The 15,102-nt window shown below is 35.9% G+C and overlaps 1 protein-coding gene across 2 annotated transcripts in view; it reads left to right on the top strand.

Annotated features, from left to right (window-relative positions):
• The window catches only part of FAM91A1 (family with sequence similarity 91 member A1), a 42,749-nt gene that overhangs the window by 10,423 nt on the left and 17,224 nt on the right, over nt 1-15,102 (top strand). For both annotated transcript variants that reach the window (XM_072774396.1, XM_072774398.1), the window contains exons 7-15: nt 992-1,082; nt 1,479-1,541; nt 5,714-5,820; nt 6,335-6,373; nt 6,861-6,973; nt 7,399-7,514; nt 8,308-8,420; nt 8,772-8,858; nt 10,909-11,041. In XM_072774396.1, coding sequence (XP_072630497.1) covers nt 992-1,082; nt 1,479-1,541; nt 5,714-5,820; nt 6,335-6,373; nt 6,861-6,973; nt 7,399-7,514; nt 8,308-8,420; nt 8,772-8,858; nt 10,909-11,041 — 862 coding nt within the window. The remainder of the gene's footprint in view (nt 1-991; nt 1,083-1,478; nt 1,542-5,713; nt 5,821-6,334; nt 6,374-6,860; nt 6,974-7,398; nt 7,515-8,307; nt 8,421-8,771; nt 8,859-10,908; nt 11,042-15,102) is intronic.

Below are 15,102 nucleotides of genomic sequence, written 5' to 3' on the forward strand. Positions count from 1 at the left end.
CACCGGGCTCTCTTCCAAGCACTTTTTATATTGTCTCATTTGATTCTTATAGCAGCCCCAGGGGTGTGTGTTATTTGTACTCCATCTCACATAGGAGGAAAGTAAGCACAGAGAAAGGAAGTAATGGTTCCGGTCACAGAGATAGTGAAGGTCCAGGATTTTACCTCAGGCAGTTTGCTAAGGAATTGTGCTCTTAAGTCAATCTGCTGGCGTGCTGTACTGAAGAGAGAGGTACTCTGATAGGGACAGAGTGCCAAGATCAAGGGAAATTATATTCTCAGCGGTCTGACCACATTTGAAATAAGCCTATTCATGGTAAAAGAAATGCTAATTTAGAGGGAAGGAGGTGGGCAAGTGGACCAGAGGGCCTAGAGACCAGGTCATGTTTCTGTGTAGTTGAAGGAATGCAGGCAAACATGTGGACTTTTTTTTAGTTTGCGTTTTAATTTACTTCAGAGGGCAGATTAAATCCTGTGAGCAGAAGGCTTAGAAATTTTGCTTCAATGTAAGAACTTCCTTACAGCCGTCAGACTGTGTCATAAGATAGCAAACTTCCTGTCACTGATAATATCCGAGTGGAGTCTGAGTAAACTTCCGATCTGAGAGATTCAGACTCAGCAAATGGATCTGATTCCCACTTAAAATTATTAAAAATTGGTATTTATTAGGTAACACTTAATACTTAACAGCAAATGTTGATACTTCTAATTACTTTGTCCTCCATTCTGTCGGTAGCATATTATGGCATCTTAATTGACAGTTATGTGCATAGCTTTTTCATTTGAATTCTAGAGTGATAAAAAAATACGTGGTACATTCAGCTAATGACACATAATAATCATAATCGTATAATATATAACATAACATGTAATAATATGTAATCATATATAATAATCATAATCATAACAATCATTGATTTAAACATAAGATTTTAGGAGACTTATGAATTAATTTGGATAGAACCTAATTGAAAATATTTTGCTTTTCTTAGATATGCACTTTGCCTGAGAAATGCGCTATTGATAAGATCATCGATGCAGGCCCTCAGCTCTCTGGATCGCTAGATTACAATGTAGTACATAGTAAGTGGTTAGTAGAAATGGTCTTTTGTCAACGATAAAAACTTGTTTTAAGCCATCAACACTAAAGAACGATTTTTATCAATTAGGTACACATAGTACTATTTCCTAAGGCATGTTACGTTTGAAATGTGATTTTAGTCGGTTGTTCCCCACTGTGGCCACAGTTATTCACATACATTAGAAATTTATACAAATGAATCATAAGGTACTTTTTGTAGTTCTGAGCATAGGAAGAAAACAGATTTCAAAACTTTAATTCTTTCTTCTTCTGTTTACTATTTTTTCTCCATCTAGCGTTCTGTTGTGAGAATCTTTACAGAAAATCAGGAATCTGTTTTGTTTTAAATTTGCTGATGTTTAGTATTCCCTCTAAAACAAGTATTTTTGCTTCTGTAGGCTTATATAACAAAGGATTTATTTATCTGGATGTACCGATATCTGATGACAGTTGTATAGCAGGTAAGTGTGTGCTTCTACACACACACTTTTCCAGTATTTTCCAGTATTTTTGAATGGTTACTAGGTGCGGGGTATTGCATATATCACCCTAATAAATTAGACACATAGCATTCTAAGACCTATGATATTAGAATTTTTCAAAGAAGGGTGTCTCCTCTTTGAAAATGTGTTACATCGTCACACATTGCCAGTGTGTTTTATTTAAATTCCTTATTTTTATCTTCATGTTGTTGTACACACAATGTTGAAATAATGGAAGCCTGAAATAAATTTCTCACATCCTGAATCAGCTCAATGTTTTTATAGATTATAGTGTCCTTTTTGTCTTTGTTCAGTGCATAACTGGTTTTGCAGATGTTCAGTCCTGCCATATCTGATATTTTCACTCTGTGTACTTGTCTTATTTTTTCCTGTCACTGTTGTCTTTTTTGTCTTTATCTACTCCTCCCTTCGTCCTTCACCCATTCCCCAAGTTAAACCAATATCAAAGCCCTGTGTATTTCCTTGTGGATTGATCAGTATATTAAAACAATCCACTATTGCTGGTTATTTAGGTTGCTTATAGTTTTTTTTTTTTTTTTTTTTTACTATAGCAGTGATGTGGTTAACATCCTTGAACCACAGTGGAGCTTTTTTCCTCTAGGTTAGATTTCTTACCAATTTATAGAAGCACTTGATTTAAGTTACATGTTACTGGTATGTTTTCCAGCATATCTTTCAGCTTTGTTCTTGTTCATTGATATCTCTTACCATATAAACATACTATTTAATGTTTGTGTAATCAAACATGAAAGGTCAAAAATTTCCAGGGGAATGACTTTGCTATTGACTATTGAGTGATAATGGGGGCTTATTACAAAAGTATTCCTTTGTATCAGTGTTGAATCCTGAGATGTTATCGTGCTGTAGTGTGTCCTGACCTTTATTTGTGGTAGCATGTGTCTGTGATTCTTTTAATCATGGATTTTGAACCATGTGCATACCTGAATTCTATTTTAAGTTTGGAAAGACAGCCAGAAAGGAATTAAATACTAATTCTGGTTAGTATAATTGATGCTATGACAAATGAAATACTATTCTTAGAATTTGAAAGGTTTTGATAAGGAAATGATTTCTGGAGGACAGGGCCAGTAGTGGCTTCCTGTCACTGTGGGAAAATTGGAATGCATTATGCATTACTGTAGTCTTTATTCTCATCGATAAAGTGATGTTGACTCATTTGAGAGTCACCTAAAAAGATTGGTTTTGGATTAGTTCATTTTGGTCCCTGTTGACTTGAGAGTTTGAACATTGACTCACATTAGCACTAAGTGCATTTGAAAGGTGTAGTCAGAGAAAGGCCAAGTGAATGGCTACTCCATTACAGTGATGTGTTTTTGCCATGCTTTTTCTTAGTGTCCAGCATTTTTCATGGTACAGACAGACTCATGCTCTTCTAAGTGCTGAATGTACCCTCCTTATCACCACGGAACATGAGATGTTCCCCAATTTGGAATAACTCGTGAAAGGAAAGCAGTTTAACAGCATGAAAGCCATCACTTTTAGCACATTTAGCACAAAAGACCCCAGAAGTTGATTTCTGAGAATGCATTTCAGCTGTGTTTCAACAAAACAAGCACTCTGGAGGATAGAACAAAGAAATTGGGGGAGAGAGATAGTTTGAAGAGAATAGTCACAAGAGGGTCTGTTGTTAAAACATGTTTAGTCCATCATGCATCCCAACTGTATACTTGCTCAAATTATGTTTCCCCTTTCATTTATAGCTTTTAGATTTCTGTTATGCTTGAATAGTATACTTCAGGACACATACAAAAATAGTCTAAAAATTCTTAAAAACTTTTATCATACAAATCCAAACCTATAGCTGGAACTTATTTTTGTATTTGATGTGAAATAGGGCCCAACCTGGAAAACAGTAACATTTGGATAAATGCTAAGACTGTTTTTTCAATAACTCATTATCACTGAATGGAAGTATAACTTTTGTCATACATTGAATTTCCCTCTACATTGGATCTAATTCTGATATCCTTTTTTCTTCACTGATTTAATTCTTGTACTATGTTGTTTGATTACAGTGACTTAAAGTGACTTTTAATATTAGTTATGGCCAGGTCAGCTTTGTGAGTTTTTTTTTTTTTTAATAACTTTCTTGGCTATTTCCAGGTATTTTTTCCTTTATATTTATTTATTTTTCTTAGCATGTTTAAAATACTTAGTTATTTTTTATTGACTTATAATTAAAATACACTATGCTAATTTCAGATATAAACTGTAATGTTGATAGTTGTACGTTTTGTGAAATGAGCACCACGGCAAGTCTAATTAACATCCATTGCCACACATAGTTTGCAGAGAATTTTTTTCTTATGATGAGAGCTTTTAGGATCTACTCTTTTAGCCACTTTCAGTTATTCACTGCAGCATTATTAACAATTGTTGCTATGCCATAAGTTACATGCCCAGGACTTAATTATTTCATAATTGGAAGTTTGTACCTTTTTACTCCTTTCACCCATTTCGCCCACCCCCCCACCTCTTGCAACCACCATGTGAGCTTGTTTGTTTGTTTGTTTTTCAACCTATTTTTGAGTAAGCAATTGTTAGGATATAAAATTCTAAATTTTAGAAGAATGTAGAAACATCTCTCTCTGACCTCTGTGCCTGGGTACCCAGTTTCTCTCTCAGGTCCACTGTTAAGTTTCTTGCTTATCTTTCCAAAAGTATGCTAAGTACATAGCCTTTTTTGAGTATGTATATACCCTTTTTTGTGTGGTTTTAGTTTTAGACAGATGGTGTATTATAGTTTGTACTTTGTTTTTTTAATTTAGTATCTATTGGAGACTATATGGTACCTCTTCATGTAGAGTTGCGTTATTCTTTTTACCTAGATGTAAATTGTGTTTTTAACCTCTTAAATGTCTTGTTTTTTCATCTCTAAAATGTAGAGGTGTAGTGTTGAACATCTCATGAGGTTAAGAAGGTTAGAAGAAATTGTACATGTGAAGTACGTGGCAGCAGTCTGGCACTTAGTATGTGCTCAGTCAATGTTTGCTGTTATTCACACAATTGATAGCGTAGGAAAAGAATTAATTATATCAAATATGGGGTTTCTAAAGAGAAACCTATGATCCTTAAAAGTACTTGGATGACTGGAACTATAGATAATGCTAAATTAGAAAGGGACATGAGCCAGATCTGGAAAATAAATAACCTGTCCTGAAATGTACATTGTGATTTTTTGCAGTGTCTTTGTTTTGACCATTTAAATTTTGTCTGATTTCTCTTTGTTAGGATTAGTTTAGGTTCTGGGTGCAATTAGATGGTATTAGGACCAGGGGACACAGGGATACTCAAACCCTTTGATGGCTTAGGCCCTCTTTCTTCCCAGGATATTTTCAAGGGAAACATGCACAGGGGAGAGTTTTAAAGGAAGGCATAGTGCCTCTTTGTTTTCAGCTGGGCAGAGTGCTCTAGTAAAGTGGATTAGAGTTTTTGGATCAAAGAGATGGAGAGACACGAGTATGAATACACTTTCAGGCGGACAGCCACTGCTGGGCTGTCTCCTGTGCTGAAGAAAATCTTGCCCTTCTTCCCATTGAGGCCACTGAGGAGGACACAGAACAGAAAGCTCTAAAGAGCAAATGATCCCAGTGATTGCTGGTAAAAGTGTTGGTCATGCAGATGAACTATCTCTCTTCTCAGGATGCAGTGGGGATGATGGGAGAAAGACAGTACTCTGTCCACCTGGTCTTTGTACAGCACAGCAACTCTGTCCTTTGCTTTTCTGCTTTAGCCTAGTCACCCCTGCTATCTGTGAGGCATTAAAACACATCCATTGCAGCCTTCCCCATTCGGAAGCAGCCCCAGCCCCCTTGCCTTTCTACCCAGTTCGTGTCCTCCAGCACTTCCTCTGCCTCAGAAATGCTAAGAATTCTGTGGAGTTACTCTTTGTAGAATTTGTGTTCTATTATCAGAGTCCCTCTGTGTAGACAAGGTTCTATATGGCCTTAACTTTGGGGGTTTTAGAAAACTTGCTGGGGAATGGATAAAATAAATCAAAAGCTGAATTTAGTCCCTAAGGTAGGGGTTTCTCTTTTTGAATAGGGATTTGAATTATGCTTTCTTGTTTTATAAAACTGTGTCACTGATAAAAATCTGTTTTGTTTTAGTTCCTCCTCTTGAAGGTTTTGTAATGAATCGGGTACAAGGTGATTATTTTGAAACTCTACTCTATAAGATATTTGTTTCAATAGATGAGCATACTAATGTTGCAGAGGTAAGTATGACAGTGTCTTATGAATGAACTTGACCTCAGGATTATAAAACAAGTGTGTGAAGTAGATAAAATTATTTAATGATATGGTTAAAATGTTTTCAGAATCTACATGGGTAGACCATAGATGATTAATATATTAAGTCACTATTCTTAAGTTACTTTTCATATATACATAGTAACTTTCTTTTAGTAAATAACTTAGAATTTGGTAAGTAATTTTTTAAAAAAGATTTCTTGGTAAAAGGATTGTAGACTGTTGATTGACGTAAGCATTTTCTTACTTTAAATGAAACTAAAGGGTAAAGAATCTTCCATCGTTATGGTTACTATCTGGATTTATACTTCTCTGAGCATCTTAGACATAAGGAAAGAAGAAAGTCTGATTTCAAAATTTATTCAGTCTTTCAATTACTCATAATTTAAAATTTTGTTGATTATGGGTTCAGTTGTTTATTATAACTGTGTAATACTGATAATTCTAGGAATGTAAATAATTTTTTGTTTTATTTTCTAGCTTGCAAATGTCCTTGAAATAGACTTATCCCTAGTTAAGGTATGTAATTTTTATATTCTTTTTATTTGTACTATAAATACCAAATGGCTTTTATTACAGACTTTTGTCTTGATAAGCTACTGAGAAATACAGACAGATTCTTATTGGCTATCCAAGGGAGTGAGGAGAGTAAAGGGGTACCTGCAAAGATATGAAAGAGCAAGATAAGGGCCCTGAAGCAATATTCTACCCCAGGGCGTGAAAGCCAGCACTCACACATGAGGTCAGTTAAAGCAGCAACTTCTGCTTCACTGCAACCACTTCTGCTTCTTAGAGAGCGCCAGGCCACAGAACTGGAAGCACTCTCTCCTATATATGTGAAGACCTTAGGAGAAGAGTAGGCCCACTGAAGAATTTTTTTTTTAGTTATGGAATGAAAATGTTTGAGGATTTCTATAAGCATAGTCTATGACAATATTTTATTTCTACAAATATTCTGATATCTAGTAGTTTATTTTAAATGCTTTCTTCCTTTATGTTCTTTCAGAACGCTGTTTCAATGTACTGCCGATTGGGCTTTGCCCATAAGAAGGGACAAGTAATAAATTTGGATCAGCTTCATTCATCGTGGAGGAATGTTCCATCTGTAAACAGATTAAAGTAACTCATTTACTCAGTATGGTATATTAGAGTTTCCTTTTGAAAAAAACATTGTTTTATGTACAGAAATTTTGTCAGCTTGTCAGTTGAGGTGAACTCTATATATTAGTGGTTTTAATCCTTTTTGTGTGGTGAATCTTTAGAATCTAATGAAAACAAGAACCCTTTCCCCAGAGAAAAGGACATACAGTATTTTACATATAGCTTTAAAGAGTTCTCAAATTCCCTGAACCCAATCTGTGAGTCTTAATTAAGAACCATTGTTGTATGTAGGCAGAGCATTTTAGGGCTACATCTGAATTTTGGGCTTGCACATAAGACTGGATTTGGGTGGATATTCATAATTTGAGTACTGACATTGGTAGCTATTTGTATATAAGATAATTATATGGTTTTTAAAACATGGATGTATTCTTCATTAATAGGAGTACTTTAGATCCACAAAAGATGCTGCTATCATGGGATGGAGGGGAAAGTAGGAGTCCTGTACAAGAAGCTTCGTCAGCTACTGACACGGATACAAATAGTCAAGAAGATCCAGGTTAGCAGTTACTCAGTTTAATTTAGAGTCTGTTTATAGATACGCCATGTGTCTATACGTACACTCACAGTTAACTCCAGACTTTGTTCTCGATATCATTCATTTGATATGCAGACCTTGAGTACTTACCCATATGCTAGGCATTGACAGGAATAGGGTACCTTCCTTCTGAGAATTATATCTAGGGAGAGAGAAGGCAGTATGAGCACAAAAATCACAACAGTGCAAGAAGTGTTTTGGTGCTTGTGGGAAGCAGAGGAAAAGCTCTCTTGTCGCCTAAAGGCTGGTGAAGCCTTCATGGAGAGGATGATAATTGGACTAAGGGTGAATAAGAGCTTGCCAGCTAGTGAGTGAGGGAAGGCCTCAGCATGGCCTAAGCACAAAGGGAAGCAAAGCATAGTAAATACACAAGGGGGCTACATGTGGTTTTATGTTGGGGTGGGGAGGGAGCACAGCATAGGCTTCTGTTCACAGGGTCTTATCTGAGCTAGGTGGCTTGTCTAAAGGTTAGGCTAGCTAGTCTTATTGTTCTGACAATTATCAAGTCTTGGTTTATTATTGGCTTTTAAGAAATTTACTACAAAAGTAAGTACTTTAAAAAAATATTTTTTTTAACTTTCTCTGGTTGGAGGTAGGTAGGACTGGCCTTCTTAGGACTACAAAATTGCTTATATTGAGTTATGTACTCTACAGTTATTAAATAAAGTTGAAATGAGATTTTTCTCCTTTCAAATGGTAAGCAAAGAATAATTTTCATTTACTCGATTCTAAATTAGGATTTTTTTTTTCCCAGCTGACACAGCCAGTGTAAGCAGTTTGAGTTTGTCTACAGGATACACAAAGCGTATTGCTTTTCTATTTGACTCAACTCTTACTGCCTTTTTAATGATGGGAAATCTTTCACCAGTAAGTCAAATTCTTGTTTGAATATGACAGTGTTTAAAGATCAGATGTAAAATAGTTCATGCTTTGAGACCCTTTTTTAAGTACTGGATTTATTCCTGAAAACACAAAATGTAATTGTCTTTGTTTTATATTCCTTAGAGGAGTGTAGTAACTTTAGTGAGGGTTACTTTTATAATTAGAAGAATCAGCCTTGCATCTCACTCACCTTTAAGTTTGATTATATTGGAAAGGATAATATAAATATAAAATGTTCTGTTTCATATAGAAAGAGAAAATCAGAACTTACTCATAATAGACTTGTATAAGGTTTTAAGATCCATTTTAGTTTTTGTTTTTGTTTCTTTATGCCAGAATTTAAAAAGCCATGCAGTCACGATGTTCGAAGTTGGCAAACTCTCGGATGAGTCTCTGGACAGCTTTCTTATAGAACTAGAGAAGGTAAATCTGGGTTGCTCAGTATGGGATGTCAGGGCATTTGGTACAGTTTCTTGCTTGATATTGATTCTGTTGATTTTTGGCACATTGTTGCTCATTACTACCCCATTCTCCACGTTAATACTGCCACAGTCATTTACACTTAAAAATATTAAGTGGATGAACAGATTTTGTGATTTACAAAGTGATTTGTGACCTTATCTATCACTTAGCATGATTTGGTTTGATGAAATGGACTATAGAAATAGTTTGTTATTTTTTAAGTTACATTTTTCTAAAATAGCCTTTAATTTTTTTTTTTTTTTTGAGCATGACTCTAGATCTCTTCAGCAGTTTTAATTTGAAGTTTTTGTTCCTTTTATCTTAAATCTGGAACAGTGTCCCTGGTTACCATATTTATGTCCATTCTCACTTTAGCCTCTTGAAGACTTTGCAATTATTTGCTTTTAGCCACCTTGTCCGTCCATGAAGATAGCCCTAGCTGTCTTTAGTTCTAAATCTTGATTGACCTTTTGTGGTTTTCCATTCCCTAGGTTTTTTGTCTGTTTGTGTTTTTGTTTTTGTTTTTTGTTTTTTTGTTGTCTGCTCTTTATGCAAATAGTTTGTGTCCTGAATCTCTTCCTTGACTAATAATTTTGGTACCTTTCATGCTTTAATGATGAACTCTGTATATTAAATGTGCTACTGAGAGGATTTTTGATGATTCTGTTAACTTCCTTATATCTTAATAAAAAGACTATAACATTTTTTCACTCTTTCTTCATAGGATTTTTAGTTTGATAGTATAGAACTATATTTGAGATAATCCTTGCTATTAATTAGTCTCTTTTATTTTACCTTTATACATCTATTGTTCCATCAGTGCTTTTAATATCTTGTTAATTCCATTTCTAATAAATTATGTATCTTTTGCCAATAAATTTATTTTCTAGCACATTTTAAGTTCTGTTTTCCTGATTTTTATTTTTCTCACCTCAACTAGTCTTATCACAGGTAGCAAATTGGAAGATTTCTTTATTCTTTATATATCTATATCCTTTTATGCTGCATGGTCATTCATGGGAAATCTTTTTAGTCTGAAGTTTAGTTAAAAATAGTTTCGTAACTATTTTAAGAAGCCTCATTTTGATTAAATTTTATTGGTTGATCTTATTTCTTTTAAAGATTTTATTATTTGAGATAGAGGGAGGAGGGGCAGAGGGGGAGGGGCAGAGGGAGAGGAGAAAGCAGGCTCCTTACTGAGCAGGGAGCCCAACATAGGGCTAGATCCTAGGACCCCTGGTATCATGACCCGAGCCAAAGGCAGACCCCTTAACTGACTGAGTCACCCAAATACCCTGATTGATCTTATTTTTTAATGTCAATCTAATTTAGTCATTTTCCCCTGTAGACCTGTCCTTCCATTTCCTATGTTGTTTCTGTGATGTATTTTTACATGTTAAAGAAGTACTTGACTCAGTTTCAGAAAAGCATGTGTTAAAATGTAAGGCCAGTGAGCACAGGGGTTTTGTCCACTGTTCTGTCCCTACATTCCTAGACAGGTCATACCCAGCACATAATAGGGACTTGGTGAATTCTTTTTGAATGATTTTAAGCTGTATATTTAGTAGTGTCGAAACAGCTGTGTTGAATCACATACTCCATTGTCCCTTGCAGCCAGTGATACAGAACTGTGGACATGATGATGAGAATTAGAGGTATAATTGGTGACCATGGATTGGAGTACTTTTCTGGATGAAGCAGAATATAGATCTTAACTTTTTTTTAAGCACTGTATTTGAATAATATGTGGGAGATACAACGTATAATGGTATAGTTTAGTATTATTTGGTTGTTTAAAATTGTTAGTTTTATTTGCTGGAGTAATTTCTGTCATCTTCAAAGATGAATTCAAATGGAAACAATTGAGATTTAGATTAATATTTGTTTCGATGTTGCCTGGGCAAATTTTTGGCTTAGTGATTCTAATGTCTTAATGTCACTATTGTATTATTATATATTAGGATGAATGACTTGAGAGTCATATTGCACAATTTATTTTCTCTTGGTTTAGGTTCAGAGCACTGGTGAAGGAGAAGCACAGAGATATTTTGATCATGCACTTACTCTGAGAAACACAATATTGTTTCTGCGTCATAATAAAGATCTAGTTGCACAGACTGCACAGCCAGACCAACCCAATTATGGTATGATAAATGTACTTGATTTTGAAGACATAACCCTATGGACCTTCTTTCTAAGAAATTAAACAGGTCATGCTTGCTTATCTAATCATCGCTTAATACATTTTGTATAGACGTCATGTCGAATTTCCAACTAGAGGCCTGTTTTGTGAATTTCTTTGCCTGTTAACTCTTTCTTAACTTTCCTTTCTCTCTCTTTTTTTTTTTTTTTTAAAGATTTAACTTATTTATTCATGAGAGACACAGATCGAGAGAGAGGCAGAGACACAGAGGGAGAAGCAGGCTCTATGCTGGGAGCCCGATGTGGGACTTGAATCCCAGGACTCCAGGATCACACCCTGGGCCTAAGGCAGGCACTAAACCGCTGAGCTACCCAGGGATTCCCCAACTTTTTCTCTTTTCTTGTATGCCACTGACATTTGTAGTATCTAAATCTGCTTAGGACCTCTAAAAATGGTTAATTTGTTTAAGTGGCTGGATGGTGTTTAGTACTGGCCTCAGTTTGAGGGGTGAACAAATGACAAAATTTAGTTGGTTCAGGAAATGTTACACTTCCTGAATGAAAGATTAGATTCTATAAAAGGAATAAACAGGAGCTTCTGATGGAAATGCTGCTGTAATATTTACAAAAGTATTTTGCTTTAAAAAAAATAAAAAAGAGAACAGAGAACCTTTTTAAAGAGTAAAAGAAAGAAGCCATGGCAGTTTTAATCTATGATGAGCCTTAACTGTGGCTCTTGCTCTGGTGTGAGCTCTCGAGTGTGGGATAGATAGAGGGTTCCCAAACTGTAGCTGAACAGACAGTTCTGAGTAGAGCAGCGTCACCCTGAAATGTATGTTTTTAAAAAGATGACGTGGGTTGGGCACCAGTGAAGAGCATTTGGCACCAGCCCTCGCTTACTCACAGGATCTGCATCTTGGAACTCTGAACTCTTAACACCCTGAGAACATTAAATTTCATCACCAGTTTCACCGTTGGTTTCTTAGTCATCTTCATTCTCATTCTACTTTCACCAGCATCTGGCTTTCTTTTAGCTCAATTTAAAAATTTAAGGATGGAATCAGTTGTTACTTCATAAAAGTGGTCGCAGAGGTGTAAAGACAGATATGCTGAGTGGTTGAGCTGAGTGAAGCTGCATACACTCAGTTCCTCGTGACTTGCTTCTACAGCCTTAGGGTGTCAGGGTCAGAGTTCTGCGTTAGGAATGATTCCATGCAGGGGCTCTTTTTCAGATTATTCATTAATAGTTAGAACTGAGAATATTAAGTCACCAGATGCCAAGAGGCCAAAGCACTTATTCATGAAACATTTGTTAATAGCTATTTTTGGCTACCAAATAGATCTTGTGACCTAAGCAATGAGCAGCACAATCTTGAAGATGTCTTTGAATGTAAAAATCCTGAAATTACTTTTTAGTGACTTAAGGAGATAATGGGTTAAAATATTTGAGATACTCTGTTATGGCCATCTTGAAATACACCAACCTTTCCTGCCCATCATAGCATCTACGAGAGTTAGTACCAGTGACCAGGCAAGTAACTCATTTTATAGATAAAGAATTGAAGCTTGTCTTGGTCATATCTCTTGCCCATTTAGTCATTATGGCCTGTATGATTAGTCAGTGGAAGAGATGGGACTTAAGTCCGTGTTTTCTTGAAAAAAAATATTTTTTCCTTTGCTCTATCACTTTTAAATCTTTTTTTTTTTTAAGATTTTATTTATTCATTCATGAGAGACACAGAGAGAGAGGCAGACAGAGACACAGGCAGAGGGAGAAGCAGGCTCCATGCAGGGAGCCCGATGTGGGACTCGATCCCAGGACTGTGGGATCACGCCCTGAGCCAAAGGCAGACGCTCCGTTTCTGAGCCACCCAGGCATCCGTGCTGTATCACTTTTATTATCTTCTCCTGAACATTAAGCTTTTCATTGATTTATTCATGAATCTATTGCTTAGTAGTCTGGACTAAACTTTGTTTTTCACCATGAATAGTCTATGTACCAAAAAGTAAGTTAAATGAAAAACCGAAACCTTATCTGTATGAAAGTAGTTAAGTGTTTTTCTAACTTTTGAGGTTAGATAGTTGACTATTTTTGGTACTAGTTAGAGCTTTCAATGTTTAATCTCTCCTAAGATTTTTTTTATCCGACAATTTTTTCACTTGCTGTGATTTCTGTTTATTAAATTTGTTCTTGATTTATTGTACGTAATCAAGTATAAATTTCTATAGTCTTAATAGAATTCTTTCCCTTTTCTCCTTTTCCTAAGCCACCTGCTCAACTCTGATTTTACTTCAAAATTAACATCACATCTGGCTGTAGCCAGATTTGTCTTACAGCCACTTTATTCTCCTGCCTCCCTGTTTACCAGTTGTGTGGAAGAGATGTTCTTCCTGACATCTGTATGACTCTCTCCTCCATTATTAACATTTTATTTGGAAATATTTTAAATTTACAAAAAATTTAAGGATAGTATAATTACTTTTAACCCAGAATGTGGGAGCAAGTTGTATATGGTCTTTCTCCACAAAATTATTCAGGCTATGTTTCTTAAGAACAGGGCTATTCCCTTACATCAACTTCAGAAGATTTAATATTGATACAGTAATCCTGCCATTTGTATTCCTGTTTATCAGTTGACCCAATAATGTCCTTAATGGCATTTTGCCCCTCTCAAGTACAGGATCTAGTTTAAGATCTGATACTACATTAAATTGTCACATCTCCTTTATCACCTTTATTCTGAAACAAATTTCTAACTTCTTTTTGTCCTAGAACATTCTTATTTTTTAAGACTATAGTCCCTTTTTGTTGGCCTTATGAGGAAGTTTCTCACTTAGGTGGGTGTGATGTTTTGTTGTGATTAGATTCAGATTATGCACTCAAGTTTAGTGTATTACTGAAGTAATGTCATGTTCTCCTAAGGGTATGACATCTGGAGGCATGTAATTTCTGTCTGTCCATTGTGATGTTAGTTAGTTGATGTGTTTTCTGGTTTTCCTACTATATAGTTAAATATTCTCCCCACTTGAAACTGCTAAGTAATCTATGGGCAGATACTTTAAGACCATGCACATATCCTGCTCCTCATCAGTATATCCGCCTGCCTCCCCCCCCACCCCCCCAGCCCCACCCTGAGTATTGAATATTCAGTGGTAGTCCTGCCTGAACCATTCTTCACTGTGATGGTTGTTGTAAATTGCTCATTTTTTCCAACTCCTGTTCTAGTAATAGCTGAGACTAAGCATTCTTTTATATTCTCAGTATGGATTGATAAATTTCTGTTTTTTTCCAATGGCTTATCATTAGTCATTGCTCTCTCTTAATTACGCATATGCTAGAGTGGCCTCACATTTTGCCGGTAGGATTTCCCCTCAAGCTGGCTCCAGTTTCCTTGTGCCATGCCTCCATCTTTTAAAAAAATTTTTTACTTTTGGGGCAGTTTTTTACTTTCTGGCAAAACAGTTTCCTCTTGCACTTCTGTCTAGTCCTGGAATCAGCCTTTCTCCTGGTAGGAGCCTGATCTCTTTTTCCTGGAGTGTGATGTTGAAGACCAAAGGCCTGGTGCTAGTTGTACTCACTGCTTCTAGACCCTTTGAGCAGGCCACATGGTTTTTGATTCATTCTTGCTTGAGAGGGAGAAGGGCTGACTTGGTTTCTCTCAGTCTTACATTATCTTTTTAGAGAACAAATAGGACTGGTATTTTCTGAAAGGATTACAAATGGGAACACTTAAAATCTATTACATGCTGAGTGAGTTTGTGCTTTATGGACCAGCAGACTTGGGCACATATTGTTAATGAGGAACTCTTGTTCCTATACCAAATTCAGAACTTGGTGGTGAAGCTCTTTGTAGAAAACAGAAATTGAGGGAGGCCAGGACACTGTTTCTTTGTGGCACATGGTTCTTTCTAATATACCACTGCCCTGGGGTGGCTGGAGATGGAGAAGAAGGAAGATAGAGCAAATCCATACTTTTATCGTAAAAGTAGTAGCTTCATGAAACACCAGTAGACAATTATCTTCCTAGACCAGGGAATAAAGACTGTTGGCTTTAAGTCTTAA

The sequence above is a fragment of the Canis lupus genome, chromosome 14 (genome assembly GCF_048164855.1).
Source record: "Canis lupus baileyi chromosome 14, mCanLup2.hap1, whole genome shotgun sequence".
NCBI classification, from domain to species: domain Eukaryota; kingdom Metazoa; phylum Chordata; class Mammalia; order Carnivora; family Canidae; genus Canis; species Canis lupus.